The sequence below is a fragment of the Rutilus rutilus genome (genome assembly GCF_951802725.1).
Source record: "Rutilus rutilus genome assembly, chromosome: 1".
Classification (NCBI taxonomy): Eukaryota; Metazoa; Chordata; class Actinopteri; order Cypriniformes; family Leuciscidae; genus Rutilus; species Rutilus rutilus.
The window spans coordinates 33847878-33870642 of record NC_140209.1 but is presented as its reverse complement, the minus strand read 5'-3'; the positions used below and the strand labels follow the sequence as shown (position 1 = coordinate 33870642).

Genomic DNA, 22765 nt, shown 5'->3' with positions numbered 1-22765 from the left:
ATCTCATTTGGAAACCAAGGTCCCAGAGTCTGGAGGAAGAATGGAGAGGCACACAATCCAAGATGCTTGAAGTCCAGTGTGAAGTTTCCACAGTCTGTGTTGGTCATCGGCTGGTGTTGGTCCACTGTGCTGTCCACTCAACGCAGCCGTCTACCAGGACATTTTCAGAGCACTTCATGCTTCCTTCAGCAGACAAGCTTTATGGAGATGCTGACTTCATTTTCCAGCAGGATTTGCACCTGCCCACACTGCCAAAATAACCAAAACCTGGTTCAATGACCATGGTATCACTGTGTAATTACTGTGTGATTTCATGTAATATTCAAATTTTTTGAAATCCTGTTTTCGTGGGTTTTATGAGCTGGAAGCCCAAATTATGTACAAATAAACAACTAAATACTTGAAATCGTTTAAGTTGTGGGCCCTGAATCTATAATCTATGGAAGTTTAACGTTTTGAATGGAATTATGGAAATAAATAAACTTTTCCATGATATTCTAATTTTTTGGAAAGGGTCTGTATATACGCAGGAGCATTACATAGATGAACACTGAACTTAACAGTGGAAATAAACAAACATGCTGCAATGCATGCTGGTCTAAATAAGGTGCAAATACTGCCCTAAGCTTCTGGAGCCCTGAATACAATCTTTTGCACATTTCTTTGTTCTGACAGTGTAGCATCATAGTACCATTCACCGAGTTAATCCCCTGATCGTACTAACAGATAGCCTACTCCTAATACAACATTCCACACATTTTTGTTTTGATAGCACACCACCCTTGTGTAAAAAGAGTACTTATTATAGGAATAATTGAATTTAAAAGCATATTCTTATGTGCAAACTGAATGTTTGTGGACACACATACATGAACATGTATTATAGTTTAAATATCAGCTGAACTTTAGAGTGCTTTTTTTGACCCACTTAAAGACTAAAGTATATCTTTATATGTAATACCACACTGTAAAAAATGAATCATGAGTCTTGTAATTTTCATTAAAAAAATTTAGGTGATCATTAAAAGTATTATGTATATTTTATTAAGAAAATTGTGGTTCAGTGTTTTGTTGAAAATATTGAGAATATTTCACTAATAACACCAAGAGATGCCTTTTCCTATTTTTTTTAAGGAAACATACACAATTTTAAGGCTTGAATTGAGGAACTGATAAACCTCATTAAATTAAGGAAAAGGGGCTACCTATTTATTTGAAGAGAATTAGCTCATTTATGCGGTTTTATTTAGAGACACCATTGTTTGTTCCCAGCATGCTTTGCACATGGCTGGAAATGGAGAGTAAATCTTGAAATTAAGTGTTATTTCATGTGTTTTTGAGTAAAGGGAAACATCTGTTAATGTTTAATGTTCAGGTATGTTTGACATTTGAAAGAGTTTCTATTATGTTAAAGTTTTGATCGTTACCATTGTGCAGAAGAGTAGGGCTTATGGTTAGGTTGTGAATAACTGCATTTTCTCAATATTCTGAAGCATATCGTTTTATACATGTAACAGTAACTCTGCTAATGATAGTGCAGTAACAAGTTTGATTCTGTGCTGTCCTAGCAGCATACAGTATTTATATAAAACAATATATCTCAAAGTTAAATATAAACAGGTCATATCCATTCACTTGACTTCACACAATTTTGAGAATAAAAAATACTTCAAATAAAAAAGCACATTTCACTAAAATGTATTATGTCATAGACTAAATAAATTAGGGCATTTTACGTGATTTATTCAGGTAGATTCCATGAATGAAATCAAGCTTTAACTACTCAAAAATATTATGTGTAATATTGTTACCATAATTTTTTTAAGTAAACAGCAGTAACATTTTTTATTGTCACGAAAGTACTGACAAGCATTTATGGTAAGTCACACAAGTTTAAACTTATTTTAAACTTTTAGTTTAAACTTATTATTTAAGTGAGTAAATATTAATTTTCATTGCATGAACTGTTCTTTAACCTTGTAAAGCCTGACGTACACTATATTGCCAAAAGTACTGGGACACCCCTCCAAATCAGAATTCAGGTGTTCCAATCACTTCCATGGCCACAGTTGTATAAAAGCAAGCACCTACGCAGACTGCTTCTTCAAACATTTGTGAAAGAATGGGTCGCTCTCAGGAGCTCAGTGAATTCAGGCGTGGTACCGTGATAGGTTGCCACTTGTGCAATAAGTCTTTTCGAGAAATTTCCTAACTACTACATTTTCCACAGTCAACTGTTAGTGGTATTATTTATAACAAAGTGGAAGCAATTGGGAACAACAGCAACTCAGTCACGAAGTGGGAGGCCACGTAAAATTGCAGTGCTGTCAATAGCTACAGACCTCCAAACTTCGCGTGGCCTTCAGGCTCAAGAACATGGTTTTCATGGTGAGAAAACGGCCCCTTCCTGTTCCAACATGACTGCGCACCAGTGCACAAAACATGAATGAGCGAGTTTGGTGTGGAGGAACTTGAATGAGTCCTGACCTCAAAAACAAACAACATGTATGACAATCCAGTAAAACCTAAGTTGCTTTAGTCCAGTAGATCTAACAGTTTAGAATTATATTTTAATGTACTTTGCTAAAAAGGTATAAACAATCAGACAACAAGGCATGTAGTGGCATTGTGTGCAACAGGTTTTTCAGCAAAGTTTTGATCACGTTAATAATTTAGCGGCTGTAGAAATGTGCATATCAAATATGATTTATAGGGTAATGCAATTTTTTGTATCATGCATGTATGACAGCAGCGAGAGAAGTTCTGTGCGGATGTGAGATCTGTTAAAATTGAAACCGCAACAGGAAGCAAAGCAATAACAGGAATTCCTGTAATTACAAAGCCTCTCTCTGTTGCAAGAGAAAAAGTCATGATCACTTTTTATTGCATTGCTAGATTATCAGTCCTGGATGACCTTTAACATAATTCACGAGTTTACATAGATGTGCATTCCATGCCATGCCTGTGATCAGTGGTGATTCTCTGGTAACTTAAAGGGATAGTTCACCCAAAAATAATTTACTCACCCTCAAGTTGTTTCAAACCTGTATGAATTTCTATTTTCTGCTGAACACAAAAGAAGATATTTTGAAAAATGTCTGTAACCAAACAGTGTCGATTGCTCGATGGGACTGGGAAAACAACTCTCTCCAATATTTAGAATTTGGACTGCAGTACCCGTTTCAACCGCTAGCTGTCAATCTCACACACTGCACCTTGACAATGACAATGACCTTTCACTTGAATGAAAGTTCGGTCATTTATTAAGCTTCATGTTGTTCCAAACCTGTGGAGCATTACTTAGAAAAGGAATCACATTTCTCTCATAGTTTTGGGAGATTTTAAAATGTAAAAATTTGATTTTAAGATATCTTGTTTGTCTCCAACACGTCTTATGTCTTGTTTTGACAGATCCATACACATACTGTAAATGAGTATTCAAATGTTTGTTTCTGTATCTCTAAATGTTCAGGAGCATTTTTATTCTGCTAACCTGTCATTCACCATTGTTGTTGTGCGTGTGTTTCACAGGTGTTTAAGCCCAGAGACCTTGAGAACGAACCGAAGACATCTAGATGGTACGCTCAGGACTTTCTGAACGTGGCAGATCAAAATCTAGCTCTAGCTCTGTTACATTTTAGATCTACTGTATATGTTACCTTTTAGGGGACTCTCATTTCAGGGGTTATGATTTGTTAAATATGAGAGTCAAACCTATATACACATACAGCATGTGTAAAATCTATGCTAGTTAGCATTATTAAAATTTTGTGTAAGGTCATTTTAACAGAGCATTTGTATGTTCCATGACACATTGTGATGGCTCTGACATTTTAATGTTTTTGCAGATATTTACTCACCTAATAATAATAAATAAAAATAAACTGTGAATACAATACTAAAGAGTACATTTCATTACATTCAGCACAAGCATGTTTCATTGAATGCTCTTTAACACCCTAGCCTGCATGTTGTTGTTTTTTAAATTGATATAAAATTGGCTCATTGAACTTGTATCTATGTATCATGCCAGGTGCAGAGGAGTTGATATTTAGACTTTTACTTAGAAATGACTCCTTTCAAAGTCACATATGAAACCTTAGATTAAAAATTTGAGGTGGAAAATCTAAGGAAACTTGATTTTACATTATTATTATATATAAGAAAATTTTACATTATTTTGAATATATAATCGAATATCTTTCATTATGATGTTGTTACTCATTACCCTCATGTTGTTTCGGAGCACAAATGAAGATCTTTTTTTGATGAAATCTGAGAGATTTCTGTCCCTCTGTTGACAGTCTTCACAACTACTTTCAAGCCCCTGAAAGAGAGTAAAGACATAATTGAAGTAATCCATGTGACTCCGGTTTAACTTCGATTTTATGAACCGACAACATAAAAAACATAATTTACTACTTTAATTACAAAATATGAATCTCCTACGCCCATTCATGCAAAGACGTCTGCTCTCGCGTCAACACAACACACATGCGTCATGCTCTCGTGAACAAGCGATGGAGATTTAGTAAATAAAGTGGTAGATTATGATTTTTTGCGCAAACAAAGGACTCATAAAATTGAGGTTAAAGCACTGGAGTCACATGGATTGCTGTAATGACGTCTTTATCTTTCTGGGGCTTGAAAGTGGTAGTCGAGGCTGACAATGGAGGGACAGAAAGCTCTCACATTTCATCAAAAAGCTCTTCATTTGTGTTCCGAGGATGAAAAAAAGTCTTACGGGTTTGGAACGACATGATGATGAATAATTAATGACAGAATTTTCATTTTTGGGTGAACTAACCTTTTAAGGATCAGGTGCTTGATATTGTTAGTCTCATTTCATGTTCATATACATAGCTCTTAGCTAATCATCTTGGACAGTTGTGACATGGAGATGGTAGTTCTAGTTGTGTAAACATGGTGTTTGCATCAGCCATGTGAAATCATCCACCACATGGGGATGGGGTAAGTTGAGCCAACCCTAAAATCAATGGAACGGCATGATTATTAAAAACAAATACAAATGATTAAATTTGTAAAAAACTGCCAGCAAATTAAATAATGGCAGTGTTTTAGCATTAATCCGGCAAATTTAGACACTGATTCAAACACCTTCTATTTTCAGTTTATAATTGAATAAAATATAAAACTGTACACAACTTCATTGTCTCTAAAAAGAATTAAGTTAATTAGTTTTATTATGGGAAGTTTTTGCAACCAAATGCAGGAAATACCAATGCACTGTCCTGATTGAGAAATTAGATCAAAACCTTTCATCAAAGTTATACATGAATTTTGAACAATACCCGTTCTTGTCTAAGGACAACTCTGATGAACTTTTCTGATTCACTTGTAGAAGAATATGAGGAAGTAGCTACCGGCAGAGAGAAGCATTGTGCTTTCAAGGAAAAGGGTGGAGGATCTCTAACTGGGAGATAATTTCCATTTTAACATTCATAGGTTCATTCGAGGTTGTTTTGACTCTTGTGGTTAACTTAAAAAGACTATTTACACACGTTCATATCCCTCAAGCATGAACTTTGAAGCAGCTGTGTTTTCAAAGCATATAACAAGACAAGTATCATTTCTCAGGGAATTTTTGTGATATCTGTAAAATAGTAGGATTATTTTATGGGTGGTCAAAATTAACTTTCAGTTAGCTATTGCTCATGTTTATTGTTGAAGTGTGTTTCATCCCACCACCAGCTTACTTTGAGTGAGTGAGTGTTTGTTTGTCGAATTGCTCCCTCTAGTGGGGGCTTTCAGCATCCTTTTATTAAAGTATAGCCTAATGTAGGCAATTGATTACGGTAAAAATAAGCCTTTTTCTTTCTTTTTTTTGTAAAAAGAAGCCTTGTGTTTTAAAGAAAGAAGGAAAAATGTAGAAGAAGCATTACATGTGAAACATGTGAAACTTTACATAAATAAATATGATTTAAATAAATAAATAAGATAAACGTATTTTAATAATGTATAAAATAATATGGTGACAACATATAAGAAGAATAAATAATAAATTATAAATTGCCTTTAATACATTAAAATATCATGTTAATTCACATTTATTAGAACTGCATTGTTGGCATTTTTATTTTAAGGTAAATTGATTGCTTGAAACTAATACTCTATTCAACTGAATGGGGTGGAGTTGTTGTGATAGGCTACTTGATCTAACATCCTGTAGTAGCCTACAAACAGATACTAGTATTTCAACAATCGTGGATTAGGCTATTTATTGATTTGAATAAACCTTTAAAACGCATATAAAAATATTGTTTTATATATATATGGGTTTATTGAATAAAAGGGATGTGTTATACTTAAACACTTAATTATGTGTGTGTGTTGAGAGTAAAATAGACATTCTATGATTTATCAGAACTTTTAATTTGAAGAGCTGTTGGACGCCAAACAGAAAATACATGTTGGTTGTGCCTCAATACCTTACGACCTGCCTACAGGCTACACGGACAGCATATTATTCGCGTTTGACACGCCCCTGTCGTTTGCCCATCGTTTCTAAGTAGGCAGCTCACTAGGTTTCGAAGCGCGGGCTTGCTTACAGTCTCTGACGCCGATACTCGTGACAGTTCACGTAGCGAGACTGAAAAATACGCAATATGTCTGTGGTGCGCGTCAGTGGCTGAAGATGTGAATCCTGTAATAGGAGGACAACTTAACTGAAATAAACACCGTCATTCATCTGTCTGTAAGTAAACGCTGCCTCATGATCAGTTTTCAATACTTTTTACCAATTATTTATATATTATTTTTAATATTTAAATGAGATCAAGTGGTTGCCCATCAGGGCTGTATCTGAAACAGGAAGTAGCTTATATGTTATTCTTCTTAAAGAAGGTTGTTTGTCGCTTCTTTGCGCCTACATACTATGACAGTAAACACATTCGTGCGTTTAGTATTAGTAATATGTGTAATTTGTCGACATGACCTGTCAGTTTCTTTAAATCTAATAGCACAATGTTCCGAGAACTGCCAACCCCGGCCATTACATCAGTAAAGCATGCCATATTAATAGTAATGATGGGCAGAAGCACTGTTATACATTTCAGGGCTTTTTGATGGACCCCCAAATACGGTAATCTCCTTGTGAGGACCCCCTTCCTAAAATATAAAGACAGCTATAGGCTATGTGTTTTATAATATAAAATATATAGGCTACTCTACGAAAAAAATAAAAAATAGTATAAATATAAAGACAACGTGTTGTTTGTAAAAAATAAATAATTAGCTCTTATTATATTGTCACTGGGTGTATCTTAGCTCTACCAGCTATTAATGTTAGGATACATTTACATTAAATTTACATTACAAATGCAGGCTTTAATCCACAGTGACTTACATTGAATTCAAGGTACACATTTTTTACTAGCTTATAGTTTTTGTTTTGCTTGGTAATCGAACCCATGACCTTGCTGTTCCAAACTCTGTCATCTTCTGTTTGAACTGCAGGAAATTTGTTGTTAGATCTTTAAATCTGAAGAGAAACATTTTCACCTCATTTTCGTAGCCTGTTTTTATATCGTCACAATAAATGTGTTATATTTTTAAATATTTATATATAAATATGAAAATATAAAACTCTTCCTGAGCGTGCTTACATCACCGGGAAGGAGAGATGAACACAAAAAATTCTTGTGCACAATATTTTTTTTTTTTTTTTTCATCATTAGCAGATTTGGTTTGTATCTTTTAGATATTCTTAAGGCTGTCAAAAGAATAAATAATTAATATTAATGAAAAATAAATAACTCTTCTCTAACCAGTCTTATAATTACATTGTAATACTATCAAATAAATGTTGTAAATGTACATGTGTTATTAAAAATATTAAGTTAAAGTCTTTAACCACTGTTTTATGGTATCATCTGACAGTGTTAAATTATATATTTTCTACAATATATATATATATATATATTAGGGATGGGACTTTTTCTCGACAAAACGACCGACATTCGACACATGCTCCACTCGACAAAAAAAATAGAGTGTCGACATGTCGAGGGGGCGGGGCTTGTGGGATTTCCAAATTGCATTTTTTTGGGGGGGGCTTTTAATTTATTACATTTCCTCGGTTACTTTAACCTCGGTTCCCTGAGAGATAAGGGAATGAGTATTGCGTTGCAAACGCTATGAGAAAACTCCTTTTCTCGAGAAAAGAACGACCATGGTGTGTAAACAGAAGCAGCAGCGGAAATATGCACGATCCGCGAGTGCTGAAGACGTTCTGATGGGTGCGCAGGAGGACACAAATGGGCGGCGACAGCTTCTTACAGTGGCGGGAGCTTTTTCCTCAGCGCCGTCAACAGAAAGAGCGTTAACTGTAGGTACGTACACACCGCCGCCGACTTGAGCTGCAAAGAAGCTCTGGCCGCCCTGTCAAGGACGCTTGACTTGTCAAAAAGTACGGGGAAGCTTGACCGCTCTGAATGGTGAGTGCGCGCGCGCGCGGCCGGGACTCGCTCTCTCTCTCTGCTCGTGCGTGCGCGCTTAAAATTTCATATTTTGTTATGAACATTCACCCGCCAGTGTGGCGGATAGCCTTTTGAGATTTACTCGCCAAACAGAAAATCTACCCGCATTTGGCGCTTGGCGGGTGTTAATTTCGGACCCTGATGTAGAATATTTTCCACCCTCCGCATTGCTGCTGCTCTTTAAAAAAAAAAAAGAAAAAAAAGGCCGACAATCCGACAAAAAGTCGACACATGGGCCTCGACAGTCGATTTTCCAAATCCCGTGTCGTTCCCATCCCTAATATATATATATATATATATATATATATTGTTTTTTACACAGATCCTATAGTATAGTAAAGTTGGAAAAAAAACTAAGATTTTATCTCCATAAAATTAGGGATGTACCGAAATGAAAATTCTGTGCCGAACCCAAAAATTCAGGACGCACTTGGTCGAAAACCAAAACTGAAAACAAATAATCAATTAGTAATCAAACTCATAACTTATAAAGTGAGTTGTACAAACATTTAAATTGCACATAAGGCATTTTTATATCAACTGTTTAATAACAGAATTGTTTCTCCTCCAGTTTGTTGGTGAAATATGAAAAAAATGTAACGACAATAAACTGTAATAACTTGTTTTCAAGACAGATTTATAACATGCATTAAATAATGAAGACATCACTTGCAGGTTAAGTAAAAATATAATGAATATGTAATAGAGTGCATATATTTAGCAAAATGCTCTTCTCTAGAGTTATTTTTCTAGCTAGCGAATGAGTTTATGGACATTGAATAGCTTTCTTGAGGTAAATGTACTTTAAGTGACGTTATCTAGCCTACAAGCTGTTTTATTGACGTCTTTCCTCGGTTGAAACACTGAGTGAGCGAATGCATGAAACAGGATTCATTTTAGTAAGTTATAATGTACCTTTCAACATACCTTCTGCTGTTCACCCATGTTTATTTCTTGCTGCAACTATTAGTAGTAAAGAGGAAGAGATGATCAGGCAACGTGAGCAATATTGTCTGTTTTTGCTCTATTTTGCCAACGAAAATAGCTCTAAAAAGCCACAGCCAGAACCGTTGCGCAACTCTGAGCAACATGCAGTGGTGTTTGTTACTGCGGTGGTTTTCAATCCTGGTCCTGGGGACTCACTGCTCTGCACATTTTGTCTGTCTCTCTTATCTGAGTTCACTGGGGAATTAGCAAAGGGTACATGAGATGGTAACTTCAAGGAAGTAATTTGATCATTTATGGTCATGTGATCCAGGGTTGCGAAACCTCGCAATTTATTTTAAAGCTGGATGACAGGAGAGTTCGAGTTAACGTGATAGAATATGTAGAGTTGTTTTGTTTGTGCTGTTACACACATATTTGTCATACATTTCATTGCTCTTTCATTGCTTCCTTCTTCAAGTGCATTCCACATGGCTACATTACGACACACAAGAGGCATGCTAACTCCAAAGTCTGAACTTCTGGCGTTGAGTGAGTAGGGCATAGGGATGCTCACTTGCTCTGATTGGATTTCACCCCAGTTCATGGAGCTCTCACCTAACGAGCTGATAGTCTGAATCAGGGTAGGTGTGTTAAAGTCCCCGTGTTGTCAATAATTGTATCCCTTAAAACTCATCTTTGCTCACCGAAATTTCATATTTAAATGCTTTTTCCTTGAAAAAAAAACGCCTCCACGCCTAACTCCTTGCCTCATTTAGTATACTCGAGTCTATGAATATGCAAATGAGCCCCGCCTCCACTCACTCACACCAGCTCAAAAATTGCATCATTGACGATCACACGTTGACCTGATTGGTTACAGGGTAGTTTGTGACATCAGAAACACCAGCGATTTCAAACCGTGTTTTTGAGACTGTCTTTGATTCACTGCAGTTTTAAGGAGAAAATCCTCAGCAATGGTGTAGACTTATGAATTTGCACATGGTTTGTCTTAAAGCAGATTAAAAACACCACTTAGACATATAAACAACATTAAAAACTTGATTTTAACCACAAGGGGACTTTAAATAAGGGGGGCATAAAAAATGTGCTGAGCGGTGGATTAAAAACCACTGTGTTGGCCGAATGAATTCACATTTTTGAATGAATTGGTTGAGTTAGTAATTCATTGACTCATTAATAAAGATAGTAGGTGTGTTCGCTTGAAGTGGCGCTGCACAGACGGATCAGTCTATGACATCAACGTACCGTATGTCATATAATGTACATGTTGTATATGTTAATGTACACATATAACATAATGTTGATGTCATAGACTGATCGGTCTTCACAGCGCCGCATCAAGCCGAACACACTTAGGCCTCGTTTACACTGCAGGTCTTGATGCCCAATTCTGATTTGTTGCCTATATCCGATTTTTTTGACCGTCCGTTTACACGTTCTTTCAATTGTGACCCATAGCCTATCCGATTCATGTGTTTACACTCGCCATACTATCTGAAACATCACGCATGTTTAAAGGGTTAAATTATCTTGCACAGATGGACAAATGCAAAATATGATTGAGCTCTGCAATATATGCGAAGTTCGCCAAACAACACCATGATTATGAGGCGGAGGAGAACGAAAAGTGCTTTCTTTAAATGCAAATGTTTTTTGAGTATTTCATTTGTGAAGGTAAAGCATGTACTCACTATACTCCTAATTACAAGAAGAAGAAAAAACTGTTGTTAAACTGGGTGTGTGACAGGCTGTGGAATGGGGTTTGGTCGAGGAAAAATTTTCAGTCAAAAGATGTATTTTTTTTGCTTTAACTCCTGTTGGCTGATAACAATCAGTGCCAGATCAATCGCACCCTTACTTTCAGCATTCTTGCCTTTTTGGCCTGCCTTTCTTTTTCAGCTGTCATGAGCAGCTGAAGTGAATGTCTTATGATTGTGTTGCTGTGCTATTCTAAACAATTTGCTAAATTATGTCCTCCTTTGTTTGCATATAATAATAGATTCTTTGCACACACAATCCTAGGCATAAAAGATTATCTTTTTTTATTTATTTATGATGTTATCGTGCTATTCAAATGTCATTTAGTTCAACTATTCAGCTTAACAGGGTCAGTATGTGTAACCCTAATCAAAATAATGAAATGCCAAATTTCTAAATAAAATGTTTTATTTATTTATTATTATTATTTTGCATTAAAGACTAAATCGAGTCTATCAAATAAAAATGAAATAAAATAAGGTTAGGTGAAGTGTCCTGTTAATTTAATCAGCAGTAATCATTGCAGCCTGTGCATATCTCAGGACTGGTGGGAGCGTATTGTGGCGGGCTTTAACGAGAAGCAGTGGGTCCGAAATTTTTGAGCAAGCCAACCTTTGATATGTTGTGTCAACGTTTGTCCACATTCCTCTCCTAAGACGACACGAAGTTTCGTCGGGCCAGCCGTCCCTTTGCAGAAGCGCGTCGGGGTTTCTCTCGTAATTAAACTGCGAAGTACGTTACCTGATGCCTCAGAAAATCATTGGCACATATCCGATTTATATCAGATTTATTTCCACATATGAATGAGGCCTGAAACCGATCTCGAAATATCCGAATGCATGCGTTTTTTTCCTGTTTACACGGTCATAGAACACATCCGATCTGTGTCACATATGAGGAATTGGGTCACATTTCATTGACAGTGTAAACGAGGCCTTAGTCACTTGCATCATTCCTGAATTAAAGGCAGGATTTTTCTACAAAACTTTTCCCCAAATTTGTTTAAACTGTCTTTATATACCAATACATAATTAAAATGTAAGTACTCTGAAAAAGAGAGTATAAAAATCGAGTGTCTGTAGTCCTCTCAGGACTGCAATAAACACAGCTACTTATTCCATTCACTCCCACCCCCTCCCTTCTGGGCTCCTTCCAAAGCCACGCCCCCAAAACACATGAACGCGCGATGCCGACCGCTCAGCTGGAGGACGCATTTGCCAGCGCCGAGCGGAGAGGAGCGCAGTGCATGTAGTGACATCATGTCAGAATCACAAGTAATAAAATACCTAACTTTATCATTATGAATATAAACAACTAACATGGCATTTAGTACTCACTATCAAGCTTGCATATCGATACTGGTAAAGTTTAAAATATATTGAGTTTGATTCGGTAACAAGCTAGTAACATAAGGCAAAGCTAAAAACAGGTTGCATTGATACACGGTTTCCCATTACCATCAGTTACACTGTGATGAAGGTGAATTTCGTGTAAGATTCATAACATATACGGTGTTTTGCATGTAAGAGCTTCCATGATGAAAGCACTGTTGGCTCTGATGAGGACTAACGTTACACTCCGGAGACAAGTAGCCTACCTTTCTACCTTACATTTACATTTACATTTATTCATTTAGCTGACGCTTTTATCCAAAGCGACTTACCGGGTCTCTCACACCAAAGGCATGTGTCTTATCCATTGCGCCACACCACCCCGGTACCTTACTAGTTCCTTTTTTTTGCCTTGTTTGCCTTCGCTGACTGTATATGCAGGTACTGGGGATTTTGACGTGCCTCTCTCCGTGCCTCTTCCCCTCCTCGAGTCAAACGGATGCGCGCATGTGGGCAGCTCCTGTAGCAGCAGGGGTGGTAGCCATGGTAGCGAGGGAGAGTGACAGTCGCCCAGCCAATCATTTCATTCGTTCCGAATGGAAATAAGTAGCTGTGTTTATTGCGCCCTGAGAGGGCTACAGACACTCGATTTTTATACTCTCTTTTTCAGAGTACTTACATTTTAATTATGTATTGGTATACACTAACCTAAAGGATTATTAGGAACACCTGTTCAATTTCTCATTAATGCAATTATCTAATCAACCAATCACATGGCAGTTGCTTCAATGCATTTAGGGGTGTGGTCCTGGTCAAGACAATCTCCTGAACTCCAAACTGAATGTCAGAATGGGAAAGAAAGGTGATTTAAGCAATTTTGAGCGTGGCATGGTTGTTGGTGCCAGACGGGCCGGTCTGAGTATTTCACAATCTGCTCAGTTACTGGGATTTTCACGCACAACCATTTCTAGGGTTTACAAAGAATGGTGTGAAAAGGGAAAAACATCCAGTATGCGGCAGTCCTGTGGGGTCGAAAATGCCTTGTTGATGCTAGAAATCAGAGGAGAATGAGCCGACTGATTCAAACTGATAGAAGAGCAACTTTGACTGAAATAACCACTCGTTACAACCGAGGTATGCAGCAAAGCATTTGTGAAGCCACAACACGCACAACCTTGAGGCGGATGGGCTACAACAGCAGAAGACCCCACCGGGTACCACTCATCTCCACTACAAATAGGAAAAAGAGGCTACAATTTGCACGAGCTCACCAAAATTGGACATTTGAAGACTGGAAAAATGTTGCCTGGTCTGATGAGTCTCGATTTCTGTTGAGACATTCAGATGGTAGAGTCAGAATTTGGCGTAAACAGAATGAGAACATGGATCCATCATGCCTTGTTACCACTGTGCAGGCTGGTGGTGGTGGTGTAATGCTGTGGGGGATGTTTTCTTGGCACACTTTAGGCCCCTTAGTGCCAATTGGGCATCGTTTAAATGCCACGGCCTACCTGAGCATTGTTTCTGACCATGTCCATCCCTTTATGACCACCATGTACCCATCCTCTGATGGCTACTTCCAGCAGGATAATGCACCATGTCACAAAGCTCGAATCATTTCAAATTGGTTTCTTGAACATGACAATGAGTTCACTGTACTAAAATGGCCCCCACAGTCACCAGATCTCAACCCAATAGAGCATCTTTGGGATGTGGTGGAACGGGAGCTTCGTGCCCTGGATGTGCATCCCACAAATCTCCATCAACTGCAAGATGCTATCCTATCAATATGGGCCAACATTTCTAAAGAATGCTTTCAGCACCTTGTTGAATCAATGCCACGTAGAATTAAGGCAGTTCTGAAGGCGAAAGGGGGTCAAACACAGTATTAGTATGGTGTTCCTAATAATCCTTTAGGTGAGTGTATAAAGACAGTTTAAACAAATTTAGAATTTTTTTTTGTTGAAAAAACCTGTCGACCCTGCCTTTAATCAGCCGTTTGTATTAAGTTGTTTGTACATGGAACAGATGTGTATGTGTGTTTATGTTTGTACAGGGAGCAGGTGTGTGTGTGTGTGTGTGTGTGCGTGTGTGTGTGTGTGTGTGTGTGTGTGTGTGTGTGTGTGTGTGTGTGTGTGTGTGTGTGTGTGTGTGTGTGTGTGTTTGTGTAAGTGTGTACATGTTTTTAAATCCAAATGGGGTCTTGAATGTACACAGACTCATGGGGACTCGTGTCACTGTGGGGACCTGAATTGAGGTTAACAAGCTTATAAATGATACAGAATTTTTTTTAATCTAAAAATGCTGGAAGTTTTGTGTGATGGGTATGTTTAGGGGTAGGGTTAGTGTAAGTGTAAGGGGATAGAATATACAGTTTGTACAGTATAAAAACAACTACGTCTATGGAGTCCCCGCAGAGATAGTAAACCAGACATGTGTGTGTGTTTGCACGTGTGTTTATGTTTGTACATGGAACAGGTGTGTGTGTTTGGCTTAGTAATCACTGAAGATAGGCCTACTCATCAATCTATCTAATACAGTGGAATACTGCAATAGGTTTAGATCTCTACTATGTAAACAAAATATTAAATAAATATATTTTTTATCATATACTCATATGACTGAAATCCTAGAATTTCCCTTGCACTTGATTATCCCAAAACTTGCCTCAGCTTATTCACAGTTATCGGTTCCAAAAACGTGTTTGGGAGTTAGTTCAGTCAACCCAGAGATTAAAAAACTCGGAAGTCAAACATTCTCAAGAAAAGCCAAGAGTCACCATGGAAATGGACATTAAAGGTGACATATGCGCTTTTATATATTGTTCATCCAAAGCATCACTGAAATATTTAAATATTTTAGTTCATTTAAATTAAAAGTTCATTTCTGTATTATGATTCTCTCTTACTGGTATATGAAATAATGACATTACAAAGTGAAACTATTGCAGGTGTTTTTCATTGCACGGTTTTTTTTTTTTGCCAGATTTTTAAAGGTTTAAAGGGGGGCGCGACCAAAAAAAGTTTGAGAACCACTGGGTTAGTGGATACATTTGTGTAGTTGTTGTGGAGTTATATTGATTCATCTCATCGACTTGCATGTACTGTCATGTTTAACTGTTGTTGACACAGTTGACACAGTTCCCTGAGGTCTTCATAAAATAGCTGTGACATTTTTTTGGTTAAGTAGTGTTCGGTGCTTGTCTGTGCAGCAAACAACAGAACTTGCTGGAACTTTTGCCATTGCGTTAAAACTGGTTACACTATGGCAAAACGTTTTAACATTTAATCCTTAAAACCTACTAGTATCTATTTTCATGCTACTAGTTTTTGTTCCATTACGTACAAGTGCTTATTCTTTAGGTACTAGTACCTTTTTAAAAGATACTAGTAGTTATTCATTAGATACTTGTTTTTCTTTTTTTAGAGACTGGTACTCATTCATTAGATACCAATACTTATTAAATAGACACTAGTACTTATTAATTAGATTCTAGTACCTATTAAATAGATACTAGTTCTTATTCATTAGATACTAGTACTTATTTCGATAGTGACTAGTAACTATTCTTTTTTACTAGTAACACATTTAAAAAAATTTGCCATTGACTTCTATGGGGATCTGTCATTCAGATATCAACTATTCAGTTCTGACTAGTGTGTAATCCAATTGTGACTAGTACGTATTTATTAGATACTAGTAGTTATTCAATAAATACTAGTACTTATTCATTAGATACTAGTTCCTATTAAGTAGATACTAGTTCCTATTAAATAGATACTAGTACTTATTAATTAGCTACTTATTCAATAGATAATAGTACCTATTTATTAGATACTAGTATTTATTCCAAGATTTTTTATTTTACTTGTAAGATTTTTAATTGAACTCTACAGTGGTCGTTCTGACTAGTCAGAACATAAAACGAGTAAAACCAGTTGTGACTAGTAAGATAATAAATGTTACTAGTTACAATTAAAAAAGATACTAGTGTCTAACAAATAACTACTAGTATCTATTAAATAGGTACTAGTATCAAATGAAAAGTAGCCTAATTGTATACAATAAATAAGTACTAGCATCTAATGAATACTTATTAGTAATATTTAAAAAGATACTAGTCAATATTGGATTAATTACTAGTCATAAATGATTAGATGATATCAAAACAGAATAGCTATAGTATCTAGTATCTATTAATTTGGAGATATCTTCAACCTCATAAGGAACTAGTAAGAAAATATTAAGAGATATCTTCTTTTAACAGATCATTACATAAACATGAGTATACTCTCATCCATCCAATCAGAGTTCATATGGTAATGCAGGCTAAACTAAGGCTATAGAAGATTGATTTTTCATAAGTAACTGGCTGTGTTGGTTTATCTAGCTAATTGGTTAGCATGAACACAAGGAAAGATAAATGTTTAATATGATAAAGACTTAACTGCCAATAATAAAATTCAAACAACAGTTAAGTAGATACAAAAACCGGTTCATACCCACCAGCCAAACAACCACAATACCCAGAGATTGGAACTTTTGGAGAGCATTCATAATTCCTTACAATCAAAAATTCGCAATATTAATCTGCATCTGAGAATGAGAGTCATGTCAAAATAAGAGTATATATGCACTTGCACTATATTACATATGCCTATTCATTATATATTGTCTTTACTCTAATACCATTAAAAAGGAAGGCTATTATTATATTGTTTATAAAAACGGCCTTCTGCAATTTAGTCCGTTTCCTGTGTCATCTCTCTTTGATATCTTGTTGGTTCATTAATATTCAGCATATTATTTGCATACTGATTATTTAAAGGTATAGCGGAGGATCTTTCCAAATTTTAGATAAGACCCGCCCTCTCCACTTTTTGAAAAGTTTGATTGATTCACCAGAATGATTGACAATTAGGAGGACCAATAGTTTAGACTACCCACCAGGAAGTAAAACATCCTCCGCTATACCTTTAAATAGTACTAGTATCTATTAAGGTAAGGATATCTTTGATCTAAATGTTACTAGTAACTAAAAAATAAGCACTAGTTCTATTTTTTCTTAAGTTAGGTATAATTACTAAATTATAAAAGTATAAATACTAGTCACTATTGGAATAAGTACTAGCCTAGTATCTAATAAATAAGAACTAGCATAAAAAGGTACTAGTACCTAAAGAATAAGCAGTAGTAGCTAATGAATAAGTACTAGTACTTAATGGAATAGATACTAGTATCTAAAAAAAATAAGTACTAGTAGCATGAAAATAGATACTAGTAGGTTTTAAGGATTAAATGTTAAAACGGCTCGCCATATTTACTCTGTTGTCGCTTGCAAAACCCAAATGGCAGAGCAGTGGGTGGAAACGTGCAGATTAAGGGGCAGTAATATTATAATAAGATCCCCTTTCTACGTCAGAAGGGGAGCGACATCTGATCGGAGAAAGGCAGAGAAAGGATCACCAAAACAAAGTTACTGGGTTGTCACTTTTCACCTTATCTGGGTTGGTAGATGCACCGGGGACTAGATTATAGCACTTAAACACGGAAAAAGTCTGATTTTCATGATATGTCCCCTTTAAGAAGCACAATATTAGTGTTTGTAGGCCAGGGGTTCTTAACTATGGCCTTCATTGTCCACTTTCCTGTGGAGTTTACTTTCTAGTAATGCTGAAGATTGTCACTTAGTCCGAAATCGCATACTGTTTGAGTACGTACCACGTTTGAATTTGAAATTACTTTGTAACCGTTAAAAAGGTTTGTTCTATATAGTAAGATTGTGGGTAGTATGAATGAAATTCAGTTGTACTACATCCGCCATATTGTTAGTCACATTCTTACCAGCGTCAGTTGCATCACTTCACTGCCATTCATAAATCCTCTCTCGTGGCCTCATGGGATAGTAAAGTGTCCATCGTATGCACACTTCAGAATCTCACTGGAAGAAGTAGGTCATCCGGATACTTTTTGCCTACTGTATTTGATTTCGGATGCAGCATTTGATTAGCTTGTTCAGGTCAGGTGTGTTTGATTCGGGTTGGAGCCAAACCTCTCTCCCTTTCGCAATGTCATCTCTTCTTTATAATCTCTCCCCTCCAGCAAACTGTCACTCACTTGAGATTGCAGCAATAAGCAAACGACAATGATCCAACAACCAAATCCCCAAATCAAGACCCGCCCTATTTTTTTTCTCATTCGAGAAGTTGTGTCAGTTTGTTTGAGCACTCTCTGACCGTCAAAGGTTTCAATTTACAGTGAGCTTTTACAAGCGTTGAGCATTGTAGCCAATCACAATCATATCAGAGTTGCTCGTCAGTAAGTTAGTCAGAATCCAGGGTTTGTTTTGTTAAACACGAGTCATACACTCGCAAATCCTTTCATTATAACCAAAAGAGTAAACACGATGTAAATAAGAGATTCATTGTACAATTAAGACAATTTTTTTTATTAGCATAACAGTTTTCGCTAGAGTGCAGAATTCAGTGAGCTTGTGCTTGACAGCCTTAGTGATTGTTCTTCTCTTGCTTCCTGTTTATTACCCATTCACAATCTGAATACCAGTTTAGTTTTTCATGCTGATAAGTACACTGCAAAGTTTATGGATTGACAATCGTATTTAAATGCACCATTGAATCGGAAACTACAATATTTGACAGTGATACCCAACGGACCAGACAAAATGGGTACTTAATTCAACAGTTTTTGCTCTGGTACAGAGAACCGCAAAATTGTACTGGTATTGGTACAGACTACTGAAATTTTGGTACTGACAACTCTAGTATAATATTGTGCCTAATATATGCTGTCACACCCACTGGAGCCTCATCAAAATGCCATGCATGTGCTGAACAACTCCGAAGCAAGTCATGTTCAGACTGAGTAAGTTGCTATGGCTAAATTTAAATCTGAGTAAATTTACCTGGGTTGCTTACACAGTTTGCTTACCCTTGCCTCAAAACATATCTCTATTTAAAGGCTATTGTAATTTTCTGCTCGACCGGCTCTTGCAACAACACAACCTTGTTTCTGCAGCGACTGTCGGTATGCTTCCAATGATGTCTGACATGTTTAAATTTTACGTGGCGTGAGAAAATTACATGCAAAATCAGATTAGAGCAGTCAGACTGAAACAGATTTCCAGAAATGCGATTCGAATAAGATTTCAAACCACACATGCTTTTTTGCCTTTAACACTTGAAAAATATAATCTGATTCCAATGGCATATGCACATGAATCAGATTTGGACTGACAGTCTGAGCGAGGCTTATAATGTACATGTTGTTCAAATTAAAATACATTTTTGAGGGTTAATCCTTATGTTGATGGTTACAAAATGCTATTTTTAGAGTAATTAAAGGGGTCATCGGATGCCCATTTTCCACAAGCTGGTATGATTCTTTAGGGTCTTTGTGTAAAGTTTGTAACTTACTTTGGTTAAAATTCCTCAATGGTTGTGTAAAACAACACCCATTTTACCTCCTCAAAAACAGCTCTGTTCACAGCGACCCGTTTCGGTGCATGTCTCTTTAAATGATAATGAGCAACTGCTCACCCCCACCCCTCTCTTCCATGGGGCGTGTCGACACAAGTGGACAGTATACAAATGGCTGAGGGCGGAAATATGCTAATACGGGACAGTCCGTCAGTGGTCGTGGGCGGAGCATGAGCAATATGACATAATATTGCTAAGAAAATCCAAACGGCTTGATTATTGAGAGTGTTTAGGCTTTTTGAGGATTTCTTTCATTGTATGGTGGTTGTGTCCACACATAGCAAAGACACATTTATATGCAAACACCATATAAAAGTGAATTTTGCATCCGATGACCCCTTTAAATATAAACGTGTTGAAACTGGTATAAACATTTCGAAACCATATGGATACAAAGAATTTCTAAAAACTCTAAAAGATTTTTCCTTGTTTTTATCATCTACACTCTTTCATGTCTTTGAAGCAGGTGTTGGACTCAGTGTATAATGTCTAGACGAGGACGTCCAAGAAGATCCAGAGCAGGGACGTCCACAGGACAGTGTGAGGGTCCTGGGGTCCATGTCTTTCTCTTCTGGACCAAAGAGGGAGAGCGCTTCCTGTCTTACAAGGAGGGTGAGGTGACGGCTGAAGATCTCACCATCGATGCAGCAAAGGCTGTGGGTAGGTGTAGCTGTGGGTGTGGGTGTGGGTGCCAGTAAGTGCTTGAGTTTCCTTTTCTTGTTTTTGGTCTTGGCGATCTAAAGTATTTTCTTTCTCCCTCAGGGATCACTCCTGTCTGTTTTGCCTTGTTTGCTCTCTATGACCCTGCATCCTCGTGTTGGTACAGTCCAAATCACAATTTTAATGCGGAAAACCAGTCTGGCCTGTTGGTGCATTTCCGAATGAGGTGAATATGAGACTGTGTGTGCATGTGTAGAGATTAATGCAATGGTAAGCGCACAAATATGCATGATGTAATGGTGTAAATCAGTGGTTCCCAAACGTTTTTGAGTGGCGAACCCCCTGGGGCATTTAACATCTTCTGTGTACCCCCTCTCTTCCACTTAAGCCACGGTTCCACCGTAGCTTTCCCCAAAAACTAGGGACTTTGGGGGTGTTACTCGGTTTCAACTGCAGGGACGAGGGTCTAAATGAAGTTACGGGTAAAAATTTCCCTCTCAGAAAGTCCCTGCTCGCGAGGAAGGCTTAGTTCTTTTTCAAAGTTCAGGAACTTTCGGGAGTGGGACTTGCTGAACATGCCGATGGAAACGCAGACAGCAACAGGTCTGGGGGAAACAAAGTTCCTGAGAGAAATTGTTCCGTGTAATCTGGGTGGAAATTCGACTTTAGACTGCAGTCACACCTTTTCCATTAAGAGATTTGCTTTTTCCATGCAATTTTTACCTTTATAAGGGCACAGTTTTTCTAACCATATTAAATGTACGTATGTGTAATGCTTTATGTCAAATTCTTAAAATGCCATTAATATAATTATTAATATAATTGAATTAAGATTAAATTCGAGTACTCTATTTAAAAAAGTCCTCGATTGCAATTTGCCTGGGTCAAGTAACCGGCAAAATACCGGAAGTGGCACATTCCACGGACGAGTCAATGAACCGATTTAAAACCATTTAAAAATCATAATATATCATAGAGCTATTTTGAAATCACAAAGGCTGCGAGTTAAATAAATATATGCGCTGCGGATTTAATATATATGCACTTTATTAATTTGCATGCGTGTATTTCATGCATTCATCCATTCAGTCTTTAAGGAATCAAGTGGCTGTATTCATGAATGAGTCATCGAATCATTGACTCTCCTGATTTGTTCAAAGCCTCAGGTTCTTTCACTGAAGAAACGTCACTGTTGCGTGGAGACACACAACAGTTCTGCTGTTGCTTTCGTTGGAACTATTTCATAGCAAAACAGAGGAAACCATTCTGACAATACTGTTAAAAATGTACGTCACTTAATAGCACCTTTTTTTTTGGTTTAACTTTTTTTAAATCAATATCTCATTTGCAGTCATGTGGATATTTGAGAGTTTTTTTTTTGCTTGTATTATATTATCAACATTAAAACCTCACACAGGGCATGTTTTTGTATCGAAGAGAGTTTGAGTCTTAAATCGTTCTCTATGAACAGTCTGTGTCTATATTTGTTTTTCATGGTAGTAAGTGCGATTTGCTAAGGCAGCAGACTCTGCACGCAACATATAATATGCAGTCAGAGTTGACAGCAAAATATGAGGTAATTTGAGGGGATGTCTTGTATTTAACCTTTTACGGCACTATAATTTTCCTGTTTTTACACTAGAGGCTGCATTTTGCCTTTTAGAAATTCATGCTCGGTTTTAATGATATTTTATAGTGGGGTAGATTTTAAATGAACGGTAAAACTCAGCATTTTGTTCACGTACCTCACTGTCACCTCTGTCACGCGTTCCCCAGTTTAAGAACCACTGGTGTAAATCTTCAATTAATGTTGTTGCTTTGTAGATTTTACTTCCGTAACTGGCATGGATTAGCTGAAAAGGAACCGGTAGTGACTCGTCATGCGTTACGAATTGGACCTGGAGCAGAGCAGGTGACGTCTCCTTTGCTGGAGATGACCTCATTGGAATACCTCTTTGCTCAGGTGATTTTTTTTTTTTTTTTTTTTACAGTCACTCAAAATAATTGAAAGAAATTTATTGAGATTTGAACAGAAGAGATGAAAAAAAAAACATGTAATAAAATAAAATGTAAT

The 22765-nt window shown here is 36.9% G+C and overlaps 2 protein-coding genes across 6 annotated transcripts in view; both read left to right on the top strand.

Annotated features, from left to right (window-relative positions):
* LOC311304609 (vascular cell adhesion protein 1) overlaps positions 1–22765 on the top strand; it is a 660847-nt gene that overhangs the window by 18420 nt on the left and 619662 nt on the right. The window lies entirely within an intron of this gene.
* Positions 6592–22765, top strand: part of tyk2 (tyrosine kinase 2) — a 31061-nt gene continuing 14887 nt past the window's right edge. Inside the window, exons 1-4 of one of the 5 annotated variants that reach the window (XM_084408062.1) lie at positions 6592–6715; positions 20495–20691; positions 20794–20917; positions 22516–22654. In XM_084408062.1, the coding sequence (XP_084264188.1) occupies positions 20517–20691; positions 20794–20917; positions 22516–22654 (438 nt within the window). In that variant the 5' untranslated portion in view covers positions 6592–6715; positions 20495–20516. Of the gene's footprint in view, positions 6716–9926; positions 10067–20494; positions 20692–20793; positions 20918–22515; positions 22655–22765 lie in introns of those variants that run through there. The other 4 variants (XM_084408061.1, XM_084408065.1, XM_084408063.1 and 1 more) reach the window with 4 other exon arrangements.